This window comes from Lethenteron reissneri, chromosome 45, assembly GCF_015708825.2.
Source record: "Lethenteron reissneri isolate LAM-NWPU_2019-01 chromosome 45, ASM1570882v1, whole genome shotgun sequence".
Classification (NCBI taxonomy): Eukaryota; Metazoa; Chordata; class Hyperoartia; order Petromyzontiformes; family Petromyzontidae; genus Lethenteron; species Lethenteron reissneri.
Genome location: NC_083823.1, coordinates 9,541,347 through 9,564,583, shown reverse-complemented (window position 1 = coordinate 9,564,583; position 23,237 = coordinate 9,541,347). Strand labels below are relative to the sequence as shown.

General features: G+C 49.9%; 1 protein-coding gene across 1 annotated transcript in view; it reads right to left on the bottom strand.

Moving 5' to 3' along the window:
- Positions 1-3,239: 3,239 nt before the first annotated feature.
- Positions 3,240-23,237, bottom strand: part of LOC133353939 (integral membrane protein 2B-like) — a 36,578-nt gene continuing 16,580 nt past the window's right edge. The window contains exons 2-6 of the mRNA XM_061570461.1: positions 14,712-14,846; positions 13,459-13,725; positions 8,498-8,608; positions 7,017-7,164; positions 3,240-6,657 (exon numbers count right to left, since the gene is read on the bottom strand). Coding sequence (XP_061426445.1) covers positions 6,563-6,657; positions 7,017-7,164; positions 8,498-8,608; positions 13,459-13,725; positions 14,712-14,846 — 756 coding nt within the window. The 3' untranslated portion in view covers positions 3,240-6,562. The remainder of the gene's footprint in view (positions 6,658-7,016; positions 7,165-8,497; positions 8,609-13,458; positions 13,726-14,711; positions 14,847-23,237) is intronic.

Here is a 23,237-nt window from a genome sequence, read left to right as displayed (position 1 = left end):
AGGTAATATTCGCCTTCACCGTGTTATTATGTTCACGTCATATTGTGAGGTCGTGTTTTGTTAATTCTATTCTGCACACATACGTTATTGGTTCCACCGTGGTATAAATGCAAATACTGCGGTGCAATTCGCAAGCTGTTGGAGCGCCTGTCACATTCTGAGTCTCCCAAATATAATAATAATAGAACAATTATCATGATCTAATCGTTTTAATACTTATTTACTCATTCGTATAGGAATACCACGCATAGTCGTATGACAATTTTTCCAGGAGGTTCCTGCCGCACCATTTGGGATTTTAAGATGTTTTCAGCCACCAGTTGTTTGTACAAACGGCACGTTGTATGTACAGTACCGTATGTTGAACTTCTGTCGCACCGTACGTAGCCAACCTCGATCATTGGAGATGCCGGGGACGGATAACAAACTAAACACACCAAGCAGTTCTAACACTGGTTTGCGATCCGACACACGCTGTTTTTACAGGACATGCGTATAAATGCAGCGATGCTCCAAGTATGGAATGAGAAAATACGACTAAAGGACCTTCAGAACGTGGCTCAGTGGAGCAGCATCTTCCAGGACACCGTCCTTCGATGTCAGGCTACCCACCACCGCGAGAGCTCAGAATGAGTTGTCAGTCTCGCTTGAGTTTCCAATTCCGACGTTGGGGGTACACGGGCATGAAACCGAACAGAGACCTCGTCTTGGCGACGACGTTCCCCCTGGATGAGACCACCAGCTTTGCGATGCGCTCCTTGTTCGACACCACGGTGGCTAGGAGATGTTAACTACCGCACCTGGTATACAGGAGGTCGTGGGTTCGATCCAGTCCCTGACGCCTGCTGCTGTGTATTTGGAGTTTGCGGTGTCTCTCTCTCCCCGTGGTCGCGTGGATTTTTCTTCGGATCCTCTTAACCGCACTCCTGGGGGTGCGAGATGCACTTTCTGTTGGTGCGAGACATGGCCAGATTTTTTTAAAAGGTAAATCATCGAAAACACATTAAGCACGGGCACGTAAGTTGCAACTACTTTGTTTCATCAAACACACACTTGTGTATTTATGAACATTAAACTTTTTTAACGATTAACGATTGAGGTACAACGCTGCTTTAGAGTTATTTGGCTGCTATACATTAACACAAGATAAGCCACTTCATTGAGCTCTCATTTGTGGCCAGGTCGCTTCTGAAAAAGAGCTATGTAGCCTTACCTGGTCAAATAAAAAAAGACTTGTTTAGACTAAAAAATAACGCGGTCACTGCGTGAAGGAATCGTCAGTTGCCCAACGTCGCCCTCTGCCGAGATAATCGAGTCAGCTCGGCTGAGTGCGAATGAATGTCCTATGTATGTTGAACTTATTTCACAAGTAAAAAACTCAGTTTTATACCAGCGCCGTTCACAAGGCCTCAAAGCGCTTTATAGCAGAATCCCGGTTAAAAAAAAACTATTCCTTAACATGAAAGCCAAGAGGAAAACAACCGTACACAGAAACAATAAATGTATGTTCAGACGAACCATAAAATACCTCGATTCCCAGAGGGTGCCAAAACGATCGGGCAAAAGGCGTCCCACAAACGAGACGCCTGAATACGGAACGTGGCAACCGCACCCATCGGAAACTGCGGGGGAAGGATACCAAACTAAACACAAAACGCAGCTCTAAATAAACTAGTTTTCAATCGAGATTGCACAGCTCCAGTGGCTTCCTAATATCGGAAGGAAGAGCGTTCCAGACGGCCGCAGAAGCACATCTGAAAGTGCACGATGCGGTGACCGTATTTATTCCATTGTTAGCAAAAAAAGCCGCTTCTGCTGCGAGGATGAGCGGCGTTCGCGTGATGGTGGTTGATGCTCCGCGTGACGAGTACGAATCCATAGCTCCACGTGACCTCGATCCCATTGATGGAACAGGTGAAATCCATATTTGCTGTACCGCCTCCTCCTGGTGAGCGAGGGTATGGCACCTGTCCACGGGAACGTGAGAAACTGTGGCGAGATGTTAACTCCCTCGCTTGGTATGCAGGAGATCGTGGGTTCGATCTCGACCCGGACGCCTGCTGCTGTATATTTGGAGCGTTCTCCCCGTGGTCGTGGTTTATTCTCCAGGTCCTCCGGTTCTCCCCTCCACATTTAGAAACATGAGTTTCGAGCATTTGGTGGCTAGACATTTCCACGTGATGACAAGTCCCTTCATTGAACGATCATTTGCAGCCAGGCCGCTTCCGAAATTGCTCCACACCTCAGTTGGCCTTACCTATTAAAATAACAATAAAGTGTGACCCACCAACACTCGCCTGCAGTGCTGGACTACAGGCGCGCATAACCACCCACTGCCTGCCTCAGTGCAGTGTTTGAGAAAGGGACCGTCCATAAATAACGTCACGCACCTAGGGGGGGTTCAGACATTTGTGACGATGTGTAACGAAGGGGGGGGGGGGTTGAGAAATGTGACGTCACATCAAAATGCACAACTTTAAATAAATATAAACACGTTCTACTTCATTAAATAGACTTTGACAATAGTTTAAAGCGAGTTGAAGCATGTTTAATTTGGGGGGGGGGGCAGAGCTTTGTGACGTCATATTTGAGGGGGGGGGGGTCTGATTTTTTGTGACGCCGTGTGACTAGGGGGGGGGGGTCAAAAATCGCGTGACGTCATTTATGGACGGTCCCAAAGCACTTACTATCCGAACATGACCTGGGCATCACCCGCATCAATTCTGCCGACAATGTTCTTGGTGCAATGCTCGGTGTGTTCAGTCACGGCTGGAAAGACAAAGGTGGCAAGATTGGTGCATTCATATTGGCTTCATTCTAACCTTTGTCTCGAGATGTGCCAGCCTTTGTAGGTCAAATAAGCGCGTGACATTAAGTAATTAATAACACAAACTATGGAACACGTCGGCTTTCGCGACAAATGTGATCCATAAGAGGGGTTTTTTGGTTGTCGCCAGGTAAGGCTGGTTATATTTACCGGGGAAACGTCGAACTCAACTTGTAAATGTTGTGGGTTTACTCTCCCAACACACCGGTGTGCTGAACTAGTAAGGAACTGGCATGTTTGTTTACATGACGGGTTTAACGACACTGATATTTACACGATGAAACCCACAAAAACCTCAATTATGGATAAATAAGAAGTGTGTTTTCTGGAAGTACATCATTTCAGCAGCCATTCATTCAAGACAAGCAAAACTCTGCAGCACTCTCAATAAAATCAGGCAGGACAATTTACGTGGATTAAAGTAACGTTTATTTATGAAGCGAGCACACACATTTATTATGTGGGGACATGAGTTGTTGCTAGGTGGCAAGGTCCAAGTCAAATCAGTGTACAAATCAGCCATCCAGCTCGTCCCGACCAATCAAGCCGGCAAGCGGATCACACCACCAACTCGTCCCGAGCAATGAAACCGGCTCGTGGTTCACAGCAGCCAGCACCGACCAACTTGTCAGCTGGCCCAATTAATTCAGCCAGCACAACCACAACTTAGCCGATATTGCGCTTAAGCGTATACGATCACTCGTAGCTGCTAGACCACACCAACCAATGGTGCCCACTAAGTCTGGATCACTGAATTGCAATCCCCATTCTAGCCAGCTGGCCCTAAACAACAGGCGAACCAAGCCAGATGACAAACCAACTAGCGCTCTGCTCACCCAGTTCGGATCAGCCTCGAGCCCAGACAACGTTACGGGGCGATCCCTGACGACGATGGACCGCCGCAGCGACGGAACAGAGTGAATTAAAACTCTTGAGCGAGTTTTTGATTAACGTCCTATTTAAATGACATCAGAATAAGTGGAACCAACACAAATCATGTTTTCTTAACGGATATATCTTAAAACGTATCTACGTGTTAGGATTCTTAACCAACGCTCTACTGTATTAAGGTACATGTGTATAATATTTATGCAACACTATTTCCCTGGATTAATTAGCAAGACCACGTGCGCTTAATTAAAAAGAAAAACCCGAATTCCTTCTAATTCCCGAAGTTGCCGACTGGCACAGAGAGCAGCTGTTTAGAATCAGAACCCTCTCGTCTCAACTACAGCGCTGGGCAATCTGTGGTGGTGGTGGCGGTGGGGGAAATGCGGTATCACGCGGCTCCCTAGCATCGGATGAGGAACGCTCGCCACGATGAGACAAACACCCCCCTCCCCTCCTGTGCATTTAACTATGCATATCGCTGAAGTGATTTAAACACCGACTCTTTCCCGCCGTCAGAACAACAGCGACGCGAAAGTGGCGTTTCGTAAATTCCAGTAAAACTCGCCGCCAGGTTTGGCGATGAGCGAGTCCCAAAAAAGTGGCGACGTCAGCAATGGCCTGGATGGGTGTGGTATTCCTATTAGCTTGGGGAGCGGTGGTGTAGCGGTTAGCGCTACGCTGCGCTACGAACCCGGTGACCCGAGTTCGATACCTGCTCACGGCCAACACCAGTGACGATTACCTGAACCGGTCTTGGGCCTCCCCTGGGTCGACTCAACCTCAAATGTGTACCTGGTGTGGCCTGTGTAAACATCACCACTCGGGAGACAAAGGCGGTCGGACGTGGTGTTGGCCAACCACCCCCTCGTGTGCCGTGCCGGCCTTCACAGGTGCTCGCTAACAGCACGTACCCCAACAGTCTGTTCAGGCTATATGGGGGGGATCTTTGTCTTTTTATTCATATTAGCAGATGTATGCACGAAAACTTGCGAGGGTAAAAGCAATTAGCTATTCCTGGCAGACGAGACTTTGATTATTCAATTGGACTGAAATGCATCAGTAGCCCCGATACAGGCGCCCAATTGCAAAGTGTCAGATGCCCAAGCCAAGTTTGCTTTGCAAGCCGCTTTGACTCCAGAATTGCAGAACCGCCTACACACACACACCTCCGGAGCACGAATAAAACACGCGCACACACACACAAGCCTCTTTTGACTGAAAACACAAATAAAACACATTTTTTATATATATCCATTCTCAAAACTACGTGTTAATAGTAAAAGCACAGCTTAAAACATCAAAATGTGTTCTTCCTAGTGTCCGCTGCGTTTGTATTCTAAATCGAATCGCAGACAGAGCCCGGAGCGTGCCCGGAGCGTACCCAACGCGTCCCGGACTCTGCGCCCGCCACTGGCCGAAGCCGATGGGGGGGGGGGGGAGCTTGAAGACGTTGAAACGTGGCTGCTAAAGAAGCCGACGACTACGGGGGGGGGGGGGGGGGGGGGGCGACGGAGCGGCTCGGCGAAGCGGCCAATCGCTTTTGGAGAGAGAGGACGATTACATCACGTGCCTAAAGAGCAACGACAACGCGCGCATGGACACCCCACCAAACAACTACCGATCGATGATGCAGAGAGTACAGTGTATCATCAAATGTAAGCTAGCAACTCAACACCTGATGGACTATGGAGATAGTTAAAAGAAAAAAATATATATAGAGATCAGTTGTCGGGAGAGGAGGAGAGGGGCAAGGAGACAGAGGTGAGAACGGCCGGAAAATTAAAAGTGCCAATCACGCAGGGATTATAGTGCAAAACAAATGGCTGCGTCGCTAAAAAGAGTTACATCGATTCTTACGGGACAGGACGGGAGAGTGGAGCAGAGTTGGAAAACAAACGCAAGCACACACGCGCAAGCACACACGCGCAAGCACACACACGCAAGCACGTATGCCAATGCGTAGGTACGCAACACTGGAATCTAGGGGAGAGACAGCAGCGCCCCCGAGCGACGCAGCAAAACTTCTCACGCTGCCCTCTGCCCCGCACAACGCTCGCGCGCGCACAGCGCGGACCACGGGAGGCGTTTGGAGACAATGGTTCTATTGCGCAAAGTGCCGCCGTTAGAAGTTAAAGTGTCTCAGTTCCAGAACAAATTCAAGGGGAGAGGTCGTAACCCGGCGGACAGGGTCGACTCGGCCCTATTAGCACTACGGGGGGGGGGGGGGGGGGTCGATAAAATGAGTACCGCCTTAGTCGGATGGTTCTCTTGAGACCGGGCCCCACCAGAACGCGGAATTTTCCACAGCAAGCGGAGTTGAACGTGACGCGGGGAACAAAATTCGTGAGACGAATAAAAAAATAAACACAACTGGGATAAAAATGGTGATGAAAGTTCAATTAAAGAGGTGATAAAAATGTAATTACGAATTAAAATGTTTTTTTTATATAAAAAGGCCTTACATTTGCTGAATGTAGACTCACACGTGACCATAGTCACAAGCTTTGCGATCTAAACTGCTCGGTGCGGATATGTATGTTGTTGAACTTCTCCCGCACTGTGCGTAGCCAACCGTGCTAATTGGAGGTGCGGCGATACAAAATTTTTTGGTAAAAACCTGTAATTTAGCTCGACACATCACTGGCAATGTGCAAAGAAAAAAAGGCGCGGAGGACGGAAAACATGCCTCTTGAGTTTCTCTCGTCAGCTCGGGAGCGCTGCCAAAGCCCCGTGGGATCGCAAGGGGAGCAGAGAATCTACGTGCGTGCGTGTGTAAGCGTACATGTGAGTGAGCACGCCTGCACGCGCCGCGGCCACCCGACATGGCGCGGCGCAACGTGGCGCTCAGTCCTGCTCGCAGATCACCGTCTCCACCACCATGGTGCTGGCAAAGTGGCGGATCTTGTGGCAGTTCTCCAGCGATCTCTTCTCCATCGCCACTACCATGCCGACACGAGGGGACACACGCACGCGCACGGGGGAAGGCACGGGGGACGAGGGTCGGGGTCGGGGGGGAGATCGGAGGCGAGGTCAGATTTTATGGGGGTTGGCATTAATGGGTCGCGAACTCATGAGACAATAAGCTTCCTTTGCAAAGTGTTCACAATTCATTTGGTGAAAACAAAATAGAATTCCTTTCCATGCGTTCATATTCTGGCCTCCGCCACGTTACCATTTCACACGATGCTCCCTGGTGTCCCCGTGTCTCCCTGGTGTCCCCGTGTCTCCCTGGTGTCCCCGTGTCTCCCTGGTGTCCCCGTGTCTCCGTGCATCCCCGCATGCGTGTCCCCATACGTACTTGGCTGCGGGCGGCGCTGCAGGCGGAAGGTGGGCTTGCCATTGCACATACGGAAGATGAAGAAGCCCAGCTCGTCCACATCGTCAATCCGCTCCGTCACCACCAGCTGCTCGTGGATCAGGTACGTCTGAGGCAGGTAGGTCCCACGCTGCAAGGACAAAATGAAAAGGGGCAAGTGCCGTAAGTGAGCACCGATGAATCTTCTTCATTCGTACGGCTGATGTAGATGCAGAGCAACAACTACAATTTCACATTCAGGTGTCCAAGCCAGATAACCACTTTAGGAGCCAGCGGAGTGTATTGCTGTGATGATGTCTCCTTCATATTTGTGGTTCGGGGCATTGCGTCTTTATGCATTTGTACGGTCTGTTCTGGATGGCCACAGTCGCACACTACTGGAGCGTTTTCATTTTCCATTTGTGCATCAGGTATCCGCATCTGCCATGGTGTGTGCGGATGTGATTTAGGGTGGACCATGAGCTTCGTGGAAGTTCAAACCCAGGGAAGTTCTGCGTTGGATCTTTCGCAGAGGTGTTTTTTGCGAGTTCTTTTTAACTCCATTCACCAGCGACGAATGACGATGAGCAACACGAGGGGGAGGTGCAGCTACCACCATGTCCGGCCGCCTTTGTCTTCCCAGTAGAGATTTTTCCACACCCCACCGGGTATTGGCTCATTTGAGGCAGAGTCGATCAAGGGGGAGGGAGGGCCACTGATGTCAGTCATGCACTGGAATCGAACCCAGGTTGTCAGTCATTACTCGCACTGCGCCACCACTGCGCATACATCCACGCACAACAACAACCACCGACATTCATCACTAACTGGCGGTGATGTCACCACGGCGCTTGTGCAAGCTATGTGCACTTTAAGGCCACGTGAAGTGTCAAACGCCTGCAGGAAGATCACGGGACAGACCCAGGTGCCATGGGTGGGCTGACTGAGATCACTGGTAGATGCACCACCAGCTGTAGCTACAGCAGCAGCAACATCGCCCCCTACTGCGCAAAACTTGGTAGAATCCTTCTGTTGCAAAAATATTTATTGAGATGCAGCGAGGACTTACCATGGGTTAACACGCGGATAAATAATAATAATCTTTCCGGCGTCTTCTCAATTGTTAGTCGAATCTAACACATTGCAGTCGCATACCTATCAACACCTTATCAGTTCCTACCTTATTACAGACCAATTCAGACCTTATTAGTCACCCCGTGCCCTTATAAATCTCAACGTACACCCTACAAAGTCCTGACATGACTGGCCGATAAACCACCTGTGCCCCCTACTATGCAAACGTGAGTTTTAGCCGCCCGGCACTCCGCTCGTTGTTGTGAGCATCACTCATCTGCCCTCAGCTGTTGCTGGAGGGTGTCTGCCTCCAACTGCCCAGTAGCAGCGTCCTTCACGAGCCTCCTCCACAGGAAACGCACTCACAAACACACACACATCCACACACACAAACTGCGTGGGGTGCTTACCCGGATGTTAATCATGAGTTCAAAGAGGTTGCGAGGAGGCATCACGATGGACGTGTTGAGGGCGATGACGTAGCACTTGCCCAAGTTCACGTCGTAGTAAGCTGTCAGCAGCTACAGACACGCACACACACGCACGTGTCAGCAAGACAACACACAACATACCCACACAAAGACAAAGATCCCCCGTTAGCCTCCACAGCCTGTTGGGGCAAGTGCCATTAGAGAGCGTTTCTGAAGGTCAACACGGCACACTAGAGGGTGGGTGGTTAGCACTACACCCAGGAGCCTTGGTCTCCCCAGTGGTGATGTTGAAACACTGCACCAGACACCTATTTGAGGCTGAGTCGACCTAGGGGAGGACCGGTTTGAATATTCAATGGTGTTAATCAAGAGCTGGATTGATTCGTAGTGCAGTGCGATAACCACAATGCCATCACTCCCGACATTGCACAAACACCGCAGGACGCGTGCGCCTACAAACCATGGGATGTACATACACTGACACACACGGGGGGTGGGAGGGGGAAGCACGCACAAGGGCACGAGCGAGAAACAACACAGAACACACACGCGGGCACTGCAGAGCACACTTGAAACTTTTAAACTAAGCTTTTTTTTTATTTTACCAGGCAAGGGCCCACTGAGCTATGTAGCTTCAGAAGTGGACCTGGCCACAAATGATAGATCTACGAAGCGGCTTCACACACGGAAATTTCTAGCAGCTAAATACTCTAAATGCAAAATGATTATAAATGTGGAGGGAAAAAACCGGACGACCTGGAGAAAAATCCACACGACCACGGGGAGAGAGACATGCAAACTCCAAATATACAGGCATCAGTATCGGGATCGAACCCACGACCTCCTGTACACCAGGAGAGTTAGAGGTAACATCTGGCCACAGCGGCGCCCACACACAATGAGATGTGTGCACAGAACCCACAACAGGAAGCAGGACCGCGCACACAATAAGCTTCACACCAGTGATATTATTACTTACGGGAACTGGAAGTGAAAGCTGAGCTTTGTTAATGGGAACTGAAATGAGAACCAAGTGATCTCAGCAAAACTATAATAAACTAACCACAGGGAGCTGGGAGCATAGTGGCGGGAACACGAGTGCAGTACAACAGTGGAACTTGCTGCACTGCCCTCTTGCTACCCGCCAAGTCGCCGCCGCAGTTTATAACAATCTGTTGTGGATAGCGGCCACCCATCGAAGCCCTATCCAGGCTCAACTCCGCTAAGCTTCTGAGATTTGACATGGTCGTGTGCATTGTTGGGTGATCCGGGCACAGGGCTACCAGCTTTATTATTATATTAATATCCAGAGGTGCATACATTAAGACAAATTTGTATCTAGACAACAGATTGAACTGCAAGGTTGAAAAAAACGGAGGACCCCGGAGGAAAATCGACACGATCACAGGGAGAACATGCAAACTTAAAATGTATAGGCATCAGGCTTGGGATTGAACCCAAAACCTCCTGTATACTAGGCGAGGAAGTTAATACCTCTCCACCGTGGCACCCCATGAACAAGGCTGACCGTCCGATGAGTGAGTGACCGGACTGAACCAGTGCGTGCTCGATCATCAACGAACCCCGGTTGCTTTACGTTGAATTCCATCAGGGGCAGTGTGTGTTCGAGGAACTGGGCGCTCCACCCCAGATATGGCCACAGTACCCCAGCTTCGGCCTAATTTGTGCTTCATATCCGTGAATATATAGATTGCCTTTTAATATCCCTAGAGCAAGCTTTGGTATAGGTGACAAAGCCTTTGCTTTTGTAGCACCAAAACAATATCCTGAAGCAGAAGACGAGTACTAGTCACATTTGTACTGTCTGTTGTTGTAACTTGCTGACCCGCCCATACTGGACATCTGTGAAAAAGAGATTCACAGCTCATCGGATTCCTCCTCCCGTCTAAATAAATATTCTGATATATATCTATATTAGCTCAAGCCTCCCGCAAACCACGTGACTTGTGTGTGGCCATCCCCCACACCGAATGCCTCCCCTTTAACCGCCGTAGTCCCCTGTGAAAACAGATGCCGCTGCTCCTCCTCCTCCGTGAATATCACTTCTGCAAGCTCCTTATATCTTCTCCCTCTCTTCCCACCCCCTCCACCTCTCATCATTATCATCACCGCCCTCTCATCCCCAACATCTGGGCCCAACCATTCCTTCTGCCCCTCCTCCTCCCCCTCCTCTTCACCACTGCGTCTCTCCTCCTGCTGCTCATCTTTGCACCGTGTGCCCTCCTCTTTGTCCGTCTTGGGGACGTCCCTCCCAGCATCCCATCCCTTTCTCTGTTCCTTTCTCCGTTCCCATGCATTACATCCGTGACTCTACTCCACTTCCCCTGCTGTGCCATGGGTAAAAAGAGGTGGCACAGCAGTAATAATTAATTGCTCGATGTTCATGAGGCTTTTGCACGCAAAAAATAAACAATGCTTAATTCGACGCCTTCCAGTCAGATGAGTCATACAGCCATTTCATGACAAGCAGGACACACGTGCTTATTGTATCAAGCAGAGTGATCGCCAGGTGACACCTGGGTTTCTGTCGCACCTGTGTCGCCAACACAACGGCGAACATGTGGAGGATTAAGGGGGGGGGATGAGATTCGTATGACAACATATTCACATTGTCAAGTCGCTGCGTTACCCCAGTAAAAAGCACTGTAGAATTGAAGCTCTGTCATCATGGATAATAATTTCAACTTGTGATACGTGCACAGCACTTGCTGGCTCACGTAGAGAAATACTCGGGAGGCGTGAGGTGGAACGACAGACAAGCAGGAAGGCAGCCACGCGATGAGCTGGTGTCAACAATTACCCAAGCCGTGCAGCCCTCTATATATGAAGATGTCATCGGCCAATTAAATCGTGTTTGCACATGGCAGGAAACCAGAGCACCCGGAGAAACCACACGCTTGCCAGGGGGAAACACTCTATGACTCTATCCCAAACACACGCAACACAGGTGGGGGAGTCCACGTGATGACACCTTTCTGGGCACCCTGCACTCGTTATTCGGTTGACCCAGCGTCTCGCGGTGCGCCCACCTTTACAATGCACGATTCGCCGTGAGGAACCTCCGGGCAACGATGAATGTTAATCAGAGATTACACATTTGAGCCGTGAGAGATTATTCCCCGCTTTCTGCTTTGTACACAAATCATGATGCATGAAACCCCTGATATGTAATCAAATGTCGGGATGTGAGGCAATGACTCAATTAAGAATCAACTCTCGTCTGATTTGCACCGCTCTCGTGCGCTCCGCCCGTCCGGCACGCCTTGTCGGTCTCTCTGCTTTGTTCTCATCTCATCCGTTCTGCTCCGTAACCCAAGGGGAGACATTCACGTTAAATTCGCATAAACGTGGAAGCGTAAAACATGCGCATCTCGAATGTGCAGCAGCTGCGGGGTAGAGCATAGGCAGCAAGGTGGTGGTGTTATCATTACGTTGACTCCATGATATCCCCCACTGCATTGCTCGTAAGACCCTGCAAAGACTGTTCATCGTACGACACAGCGACAATGTTTCCTTCGCAGAGCTGGAAACCTGTGAAGTTGACCGACAACGCAATGGAAGCGTCTTGAAAAGCATAAACGCGATCAATTGTGAACAGTTTTAGACCATAAATTTGCTACACTAGGGGACGCAGTTTGTTTGCACCCGGCTGGAGCCACAATTGTAAGACTATAAAGTGAACTGTAAACAATTATTTATTTTACCAGATAAGCCCCACTGAGCTGTGTAGCTCTTTTTCAGAAGCTACATGGCCATGATAGCTCGCGTGGATATTTATAGCGGCCAAATACTCCACACGCACGTTTATACATGTGGATGGAAAAACCGGAAGACCGGGGAGAAAAATCCACTCGACCACGGGGAGAGAGACACGCAGACTCCAAATATACAGCAGCAGGCGTCAAGGTCGGGATCGAACCCACAACCTGCTGCATACCAGCCAATGTAGTTAACATCTCGCCACCACGGTAAGTTCTCAGTGGCACCTGACTCCGTGTCTCTGCTGAGCCGCCCCCTTGAGTCAGCGGGCCACCTCACTAACCAAGCTCACTTGGTTTTGCCCATGTGGTCCACACGCATAATCCAATGGTATTATGGATCAATGGGACAGAGGGGTTTAAACACATACGAATAGATTATGAATACATTACTCAGTGCATGTAATGTGAGGAATTAATGAGCCGTTATGTCTCGAGGGAATCGATACTGCTCTTAGAAAGTAACCAAAACAGTGCCTAATTGTTAATCTGGCTGTGTGACAACAGTGGATGAGAGTACGTGACTCACAACTAGTGGCCCACGAGTTCAGACCCTGATGAGGAATCAATTCGGTCACGATCCTATAAACTGCCATAACTCAGGACCATAATTCGATTAAGAGAATAGTTTCTCATTCGTCCTTGTACCACCCCTCATCGGAACTTTCTTGTTTGCACAATGTGTATCCTGTCTCAAAAGAAGTGAGACCAACCCACCACTTTACCCCCAACCACACGCAACCTGCTTATCAACTAACCACGGTGAACCTATTTATAACTCTGGGTGCACAGGGTGAGGGCCGGAGTGGAGGGGGGGGGATTTAAGACACCCCAATCGACTGCCACCTTCATTTTTTCCGATCCGGTCTCCCATGAGGCACGGGAATTAAAACAATAGGACAAGTTCCCCATCTCCTCGCCCGCCCCACTCCCAGATCCCTCCCCAGACTCCTCCCCCCGGACACAGAGCCTTTGCTGTTATATTTCTTTTAAACAGCGGTCGGCGGATGGCTGCAGCCTCAGAACGTGGCCAGCTAACACCGGAACGTGCGACCCCGGAAGTCGCCGGGTCGACTCTCTTCAGCCGGCGACCTCCGGCATCGCCTCCACACCTCCGCCGCGGCGACACCTCCGTCGCCGCGATGTCCCGAGCAAACCCACCCGCTGGAAGTCGTGCACGATCTCGGCGGGGTCACTCTCCTCGAAGCCGGGCACGGGCACGTTGATGAGGGACACCGAGTAGTCCAAGTCGAACTCCACGTCCTCCTCCAGGCGCAGCAGGGGCGCGCTGCCGCCGCCCAGCATCAGCTCGTCGTCGTCGATGTCATCGCCGTAGTGACGCGGACCAAAGCCCACGGCCGCCGGGGACATGGCGCGCGGCGGCGGCTGGTCCATGTAGCTCACGCCACAGTGAAACATGCGGGAGTTCTGCGGGGGGACGGCGGAGGCAGGGCAGGCGCCGGCGGTCGTTAATAATAGCGGCGGCGATGAGACGTTATTCGTGCACCGCTTCGTTCGGTGTCACAAAAACACAATGGCAACAAACGGCCACCGCTATTGCGGTGGAATTTGTAACGGGGCTCGCCGCTGGGAGTGAAACCACAGACGAGCGGCTTGGGGAAAGGCGGCGAGCAGTGGCGCTAGTGACAACTGCCCCGAGATCTGTGGTCCTCTATTGGGATGTTTTTTTTTAGCCCAAGTCCCATTTGAGAGTGTTCACGCACGTGGGAGAGAAATCCGAGAGCCCGGAATAAACCCACGCATGCACAGGGGGGAGGGGTGGGGGGGGTAACACTCGATATCTTCATACAGATGGAGATTAACCCACTTGCTGTACTGCCATCATACGCTGGCCAATGTCAGGAGATGTCGATATGGATGCTTGCGGATAGCAGGGGGTGGGGGGGGGGAGGGTTGTTGGGGGTGGGTTGCCTATTGGTCACAAGCAGCGTAACCGCTAGCACCCAGTACCGGCGATGAGCCGAGGTGAGAAATGAGAAAAAGGTGAAATGAGACGTGGAGGGGGTCAAGATGGGAAAAGACGTGAGATGTCGTGAGACGCGGCGCACAAAGCCAGAGTGATGAGAGAGGAGTGATGAGGCACGGTGTGATGATAAGAGGCTTGAACGATGAAGAGAAACAAAAGTCCAACGGAGGTGAGACGGTGAGCCGTGTGGACAAGACACAAGGGGATACACGAGAGGACACACGAGGGGACGAGACACAAACGGCAGGGGGGGTTGGAGGGACACGAGGAGAAGAGAGGAGACGCAACAAGGCGATGAGAAGTTGTGGGATGACGAGGCGAGGAATAGTTGTGGGATGACAAGACGAGGAGTAGTGGTGGGATGCCGGCAAGAGGAGTAGCGGCCGGATAACGAAATGAGGGTGGAGGTGCCACTGCCGCTCCGCACCGGGATGAAGTGGCGGTAGAGGTAGAAGCCGACCACCACCAGGCCAGCCAGCATGAGCCCCAACCCCAGCACCAGGCACCAGCCCCAGGTGCGGCCTCCAGCACGGCGCGGGTTCACGGCCACTGCCTCCACATCCTTGCACGCGCGGAGACACGAGACAAAACAATCGCGCGTCGATAAATTAGCCAGTCCGTCGGTGAAGCAGGCGGTCCGATTACACGGGCAGCTTAACCAGTCAGCCATTTATTGAAAGTTTGAAAAATTACAAAATACACTAATTCACTGGTTGGAATAGCAACCACCTCAGCCAATTAGGCAATTTGCGCATCAGTTAGGCAAATAACCAATGAGCCAATTATCCAGATAAAAAAATCAATAATGCACTTTCGCCACCATCTGGATGTCGTATGCGCGGTGCACCGGGCGTCACTCTCCCACCTGCATGGCAAATAACTCACTCAGCAAATCCATCCTTTCAGCATTAGCCAATCAGACAGCCCGGTGTGGGCCATCCTCAACACAATGTGAGTACACAAAGACAAAGATTCTAATATAAGCTTGTAACAGACTGTTGAGGCAAGTGCTGTTAGCGATCACCTATGAAGGACGGCAAACGAGGTGATGGGTGGCCAGCACTACGCCCAGTCGCTTTTGTCTCCCTACTGGCGATGTTGACACACCGCACAAGGTGCTCATTTGAGGCATCCTTAAAAATGACACACTTGGTTCCCCCGGATTGACTGCCCCCCCCCCCCCCCCGATCAATCAGGACACATGGGGGACACAAACAACCACGTGCGGTTGTCACCCAACGTTCTGCTGCAGGCCTTTGTGTACAGAAACAATCAAGTAAAAATATTATTATTCTTTAAATGACACGCTTAGCTCAACCAATGGCCAACTCCTTGCTAGGAAGAAAAGCATGCCTTGCCAATCAGAGTCGATTCCAAACCCTACTCCTTGCCAGACTAACCAATAAGATCATAAACCATAACACCAACCCCACCACCAGCACTTATCACCAGGCTTCTTTTTCACCTTTTGTTGCTTCCCATTCCTGGTATCAGAGTCGGTACAGCAGGCAGGTGTCGAACAGGTCGTCTATGTACCGCGGTGTTCTCACGGCTGCATGCATCGGTGTATTGAAAAATGGTGCATTGAAAAATGTTGATACTCTGACTGATGCTCCTGCTGGTGTGGAGTGACTCATGCAGCCAGCTATGGCTGCAGAGTTTGGTAGTACATGTTGTTTACGTCGTTTATTGTGAAAATTCGGTCACAGTTCCTATGATCACAGTTTCATTGCTTTTATAGCTTTATTTTGGTGATTTTCGAAAAGTTTTTTGGTTTGGCCATTTTTGTTTGTTGCAGTACAGTGTTAGACTGATGGCCTTAATCTAAGTTGTCTTGTGGTTGTTGTTGTTGTTTGACTTGCATCCCACTGGGATTTTTGCACACAGTGTTGGTGTACGGTGCTTTTTCTGCAATATTTTGCGGTCTTTTCTTGGATTTTCTGTTTGCACATAGTCACTTTAAGATGTTTTCTTGATCATGTTTTTGTTTTCTGTTTGTTGCGGTTGCACCCGATTCAAGAGCCGAATGGCTCACAGGGCTATACCTAATAAATGAACTTGAACTTGATCGGTGGGTTTCCTCCAACACAGAACGTCCTAGCTTGGGCAAGAGAGCAACTCCACCCTTGCTGGCTGCTAGCGGGTGTCTACGCTGCACGTGGCCTGTAATGGCGCGCCGCGGTGGCAAGATGTTAACTACCTCGTCAGGTATGCAGGAGGTCGTCGGTTCGATCCCAACCCTGACGCCTGCTGTATATTTGGAGTTTGCACGTCTCTCTCTCCCAGTGGTTGCGTGGATTTTTGCTCCAGGTCCTCCGATTTTTCCCTCGACATTTAGAATCAACGTGCGTTTAGAGTATTTGGCTGCTATAAATTTCCACGTGATAATAAGCCACTTCGTTGAGCTATCATTTGGGGCCAGGTCACTTCTGAAAAAGAGCTATATAGTTCAGTGGGGCCTTACCTGGTAACATTTAAATTGTTTATAGTAATCCAGCACTTTGGAGGCAGCAGCAGCGAGGGTTGGTGGATCGCACAAATGTTGCGCAGCTCTCTTCCCGTCGGCGTCGAGGTGGCGTAAGCTGGCTCGCCAGAATGTGGTCGAGAAAATGTGGACTCATCTCCCTCTGTAGGGGGGGATAGAGCGTGTTGCCCCCCCCCACCCCCCAAATGCATCCATTTTCTCTGGGTGCCCCTGTTTCCTACAATGTGTGTTAAACGCTCATTAACTGGCTGGAAACATCTTAATATAGAGGACCGCAAAGCTGGGGCAACTGTTGGTACCCGCCAGCTCACCACACGGCAGCTTTTCCCACTTGTCTCTGGCTCCTCAGTCATTCTCCGATGAGTGCGGTTGGCTACGTACGGTGCAAAACATTGTCAATGTACATACGTACGGAAAACTAAGAATAGCTTTTACCCTTTCTGGCAATAAAACAGGTGTTAAGATGTTCGAACACAAAATAGAAACCTTTTGCAAGGAATCATGTCTGCATCAACCACATGCACGATCAGAGCATTTAGAGAGCTCGGGGTGAGCCACTACAGATGGGACCTCTTTACCAGTACATCCTCTCGCTTTGAAAGCAAGCGACTACTGTGTGAGGCGTTACAAGTTGAAATTATTCTTTTAATTATTATCCTCAAATTATGTCCAGTGTTCTTGAGCAATTCCACAGTCCAATGTCAGGTTTTTTTACCCACAGAACAACCCATGGAGACGGCCCACAAACCGGTTCTCGTTCGTATACAATCATGGGAGCCATGACGGGTGGAGTCAATGCACAACCGGCGATGTTTACACACCGCACAAGGTACTCATTTGAGTCGTCCTTGAGGAGGCCAAGGACTGGTTCAAATACTCATAACTGGTGTTGGCCGTGAGCGGGAATCGAACTCGGGTCGCCGGGTTCGTAGCGCTGCGTGCCGACTGCTACACTCCCACTCCCCAAACATACACCCAGGCCCAACTTGCTTGGGACACCATGGCACCGATTCCCCTAATCAAACAGCAGAGCTGCGCCGTGATTACAGCACGCAGCTCACAAACTAAAGTGTGCAAGTTCACACCCGGGTCGGGGTCGGTCCATCCTTAGAGAATTTAACAAATGTAAGGGGAGTTGACGAAGGCGTGTGTAAAGTTTGTGATATTGTTAGGGCTGATAAAGTGGAATCTGAGAGGAAACAAATGAGCCAGTACAGATGAGACATGGCTGAGGGGAGACAAACGATACAAACAAGGTAGGCAGTACATAAAAAACAGACATTACAGATGAGAGATAGTGCAAACGATGTCCCCGATATATATCTCGTGCTATGCACACTAATTTATTCTTGTCGATGGTGCAAGCTGTACAGCTGCAACCGATAATAGAAAGGTAGACATTACAAATAAGTGGAGATGAGACTAATAATCATTGATTTCAGCTTCAATGGTAACCTCCAATTGTAGCGATGACGTATCGACTCGCAGAAAGGTCAACGGCTTCCTTGCCTAAATTGCATTGACCAATCAATCACGCACCACTTTCCAGCCCAGAATGCACTTGCTACAACAACAACTGCCATTCGCTACTAAGTGACGGTGACATCACCACGGTGCTTGTGAAGTGTCGAACGCCCGCTGGCAGGAGGTCACGGGACAGACCCAGGTGCCATGGATGAACTGACTGAGATAACTGGCCGATGCACCAGCTGTGCCCCCTACTGTGCACTTGATACACACACAGACAACATCAGTAGCCACCAATCAACTCATCAATCAATTAACCTGTCAACTGGAGCAGGCTATCAATCTATTCCCCCAATAAACCAACCGGACACCTCCTGCACATCTGAATGGCGCCCACTCCTCGTCCACTCTTAAGTTGATCGCTTGACGGTTTGGTCAATTCATCCCATCGACCGCTTTACCACGTTGAAGGAGATAAACCGGACGAGAGGTCGCCAAGGCCGATGTTGACAATATGCCACCACGCTTCGCCATCGATGCAATTCTCTCTGCGCGATCGTGCAGTCTGTCTGGCATGGGTGGGCTGCAGTCTTTTCGCGTGCTGCGAGTCTTTTCGCACACTGCGCTGGACAAATACCGGCAACCCAAGTTCAAGTCCCGCTCACGCGGAATGACAGTGGCATTTATTTATTTGAACCGGTTGTGGGACTCCCCTGGGTCGGGTCAGCCTTAAATGAGCACCTGGTGAGGTGTGTAAACACCAATACTGGGGAGACAAAGACGGCTAGATATGGTGCTGGCCACCCACCCTCTCGTGTGCAGTGTCAGCCTTCATTGGTGCTCGCGAATAGCAATTGCCCGTCAGAGCCTGTTAAAAGCTATAGGGGTGGGATCTTTGCCTCTGTAAATTATTATTTGAAAAAATAAAAATATATTGAGTCTTTTGTTAATCCACTGCTGCGTGAAGGCCTCTCCATGCCATGTCCGTGCAGTTTGGTTCTGCATCACTCCATGAAAAACTAAATCGAATTATTTAACCAACAGCTGAATAATAACCATGGAATCAGCATCGGGAAGTCAAGTCCTTGCAGTCATTCAGTTTCATCATTATAGAAACAAAATATTGCTTTAAACATTTTATGAATCTATACTCAGCGCAGAAACTACATTCATAATTCCGTCAGGCACAATGTAAACACTGACAGTTTCACAGCAAAGCGATAATCTCCAATTCGCATGGTTGGCTACGTACGGTGCGAAAAAAGTTCAACATACGTCCATACGTCAGTCAATTTACAATCCCCTGTTGTTTCCCTGAAGGTTCCTGGAAGTCACTCCAATGCCTTTAGTCAGGTCGACACCTGCAAACATTGGTTGAATGCAACTCATTCTTCTACATGGATGTGTCTGCAACCAGTTGCACAACCAGTTGCTGCTTCCGGTAGATAGACTACGTTCAACCATCGATCGGCTCAGCGATTCGTCGGGTGCCGGACATTTGCGAGCTGTCACTGGGGCGTCACAACCCTGACCGCCTGCCGTCTGGTTCGTGGTATCCTTTTGTTGCGAAACCGACGGCCCAGATGTCGACACGTCGACACGTCCGTAGGGCACAGCAAACATCTGGAGACTGGGCTTCAAGTCGAACCGGACGCACATCTGGGGGAGGACTAGTGGGGAGAAAGTAATTCCTTCAAAGCACGGGGGGCCCCCATACAAGTGTTAAAGACATTGGGTTACAAAAAACAATTGCAAGTCCAGACTGGTAATGTTTGAAGCTGAGAAATGTGGTTTTGTTTCAAGTGGCCACCACTGTGGATCCGGGGGGGGGGGCGGGCACGAATCAGTTTTAAGAAAAAAATCACAGCTGCTGAGCCAAAGTCAAGGGGGGAAGCCCCCCCCCAACGCAAATGGCCGGTGATGAGACTAAGCACAGATCATGGGGGCGGTCTCAGATGGTTATGCAACACCTACAACTAAACGATATAACTATTTTATTTTGTCAGGTAAGGACCACTGAGCAGTGGAGCTCTTTTTCAGAAGCGACCAAGCCACCACAAATGATAGCTCAACGAAGTAGCTTATCACGTGGACATTTATAGCAGCCAAATAATCTAAATTCACATTCATAAATGTGGAGGGAAACACCGGGAGACTCGGAGAACATTTCACACGACCACGGGGAGAACATGCAAACTTTAAATACACAGGCGTGAGGGTCGGATCAAACTCACGACCCTCCTGTATACCAGGCGAAGTAGTTAACGTATCCTAGCCACCGTGGCGTGGAATCGAGCGGACGAAAGCACTGGCATGGTGTGGTGACATCAACAGCAACCTGCTGTAACCTTAAAACTGAGAAGCCCCGAGAGGGCCTTTAAATGCAAATTGACCGCGAACCTAAGTGGGCTCGCGTAGTGAACAAAGAGAGAGAGCTGCTGGACACGCCTCTGGAGTCAAGGTCGGGTGATGCCAGGCTGCACGAGAGGCAGCGGACAAGGGAGGAAGCTGCAAAGCCGAGGCCAATAATATAAATCAATTAATGAAACGGATTAAACAATCCGTAGATGCCGAAACAGCCGCTATCTCGAGAGCTGGGCCAGGACAGATTGAATAAAAATGTACAGGGTGGTCCAGATGTCTTGTGACCCCCAATGAATTAACCCCTAATTTGTTTAGCCTTTACAGTCATTTCTGCATTAAATAAAGCTGACTTAAAAAATTATTAAGTTTTATAGAATTAAATGGGTGTCACAAGACAGATGGGCCACCCTGTACACAACAGCATTTGTAAAATCATTGCCGACCAAGAGGAGACCATCAAAGTGACTTCTTCTCGAGAACTCGGTTTAACCGCGGCCAGCTGGACACTTCCAGACAACGAGGTGTCGGCGGTGCCTCCCTCAGACATGGCCGTGATGACCCCCCCCCCCCCCGAGTGACCCAGTAAGATTTACGTGGAAGGGTTTTTGTGCAGTCATCTGCTCATCACATCCACAAACCTTTTAACCCTGGACGAATGTCGGAGATGCTGGCTCGGCGTGCTGCTCAGGACATTATAGACTCCCTTAAAACGCAAACTTGCAGTCGCTGGAGAACTGACCGTAATTGTTAAAATAAACAAGTTAAACACTGGCTCATTTCCCCCAGTTACACAATCTGCCCTTGACGGTTGCGTAACCTGAAAAACAAGATCTTAAACGTGCAAAGGTTTAGAATGCACTTAAGCGACGGCGCGGTGGACAGGATTGGCCGGCACGATGTGAAACTTCACCTGCTAACAACACTGCCTGGAGCCAAGGCCTCTACGTGCAACGCTGCGAATCTCATTTGGATGCAGACAGGCACACATACACACACAGGCACGCCGCAAAAGCGCTTCAATCGCAGATACCGGCGGTCGACTAACGACGACAGCCGGATTGATTAAAGGATGGCTTGATGGCACTGCAGTCAAAGTGTTCGATGCTCAGTCAAAAGCTTGCGAGATCAGATCCCAGACAGGGGGGTGTTGCCCCAGCCCACCGTCCGTCAACGAATGGGTTCCGCTGGGGCCTTCGTCACATCTTGCCTGGACTACTTTCGCCCACAGCCGAAATTATCCACATCTCCCTCACGGTCTTCACGACCGTCTATGGACTTGGGGCTTCCTTACCTCTCCCACTCTCATCTCACTCCACTCTCTTCTCTATGCCTGCTTCTCAGAGGCCTTCTGTCTGGAACTCCAGATCAATCACCATTCAACGCGGGGGGATGGGAGTGGGAATGATCTGGTACGCTGGAGGTCATGGGTTCGATCCCACACCCTGACGATGCCTGTTGTATATTTATAGCTCGTGCGTTTTCTCTCCCCATGGTGGTTGTGTCGATTTTTTGTCCGGGTTCCTCCCGGTTTTGCCCTCCGCCTTTATAAACAGATGTTTTTAGACGATATGGCTGCTGCTATAAAATCCCACGTGATGACATCAGCCACTTCGATGAACTCGTGTGTACGGCCAGGTAGCATTTGAAAACAAAATTCATAGAAGAACCATAGAACATAGAATATAAAAATTAATAGCTCAAGTGGGATTTACCCAGTTAACAAAATACCTTCGCTTTAACTTACTCTGCTGCTGCCCTTGGTCACCTACGGCTTAGGACTACCTTCCCCTGTTCAAAACCCAGGACTAAGACCTTTTGCCTTCTCCTGTGACCACCCCCGCTGCCCCATAACCTCCTGTCCCTCCGAACCTCTCACGCTGCATTAATAACAAAAACTATTTCCCTCTTGCCACAATGTGCATGTTCCACCTTTGCGTGCAGAGTCTTGAGATGCGGTCATGCTTACATACCTTCATAGAACAGGTTAAGGGCTCAGCCACAGTTCTTAATTTTTTTAAGTTTGGTGATGCACCTGTAAACCAGGTAAGTCGTACATTTAAAATGACACACTTGGTTCCCCCGGATTGACTGTTCCCCCCACCCCATCAATCAGGACGCGTGGGGGACACAAACAACCACGTGCGGTTGTTTGTCACCCAACGTTCTGCTGCAGGCCTTTGTGTACAGAAACAATCTAGTAGAAATATTATTATTCTTTAAATGACATGCTTAGCTGAACCAATGGCCAACTCCTTGCTAGGAAGAGAAGTATGCCTTGCCAATCAGAGTCGATCCCTAAATCGACTCCTTACCAGACTAACCAATAAGACCATAACCATAACACCAACCCCCCACCACCGGCAATTATCACCAAGCTTCTTTTTCACCTTTTGTTCCTTCCCATTCCTGGCATCAGAGTCGGTTCAACAGGCAGGTGTCCAACAGGTTGTCTTTGTACCACAGCATGGGTGTTCTCATGGCTGCATGCATCGGTGGGTTTCTTCCCACACAGAACGTCCCAGGTTGGGCAAGAGAGCAACTCCACCCTTGCCGGCTGCTAGCGGGTGTCTACGCTGCACGTGGCCTGTAATGGCGCGCCACGGTGGCGAGATGTTAACTATCTCGTCAGGTATGGAG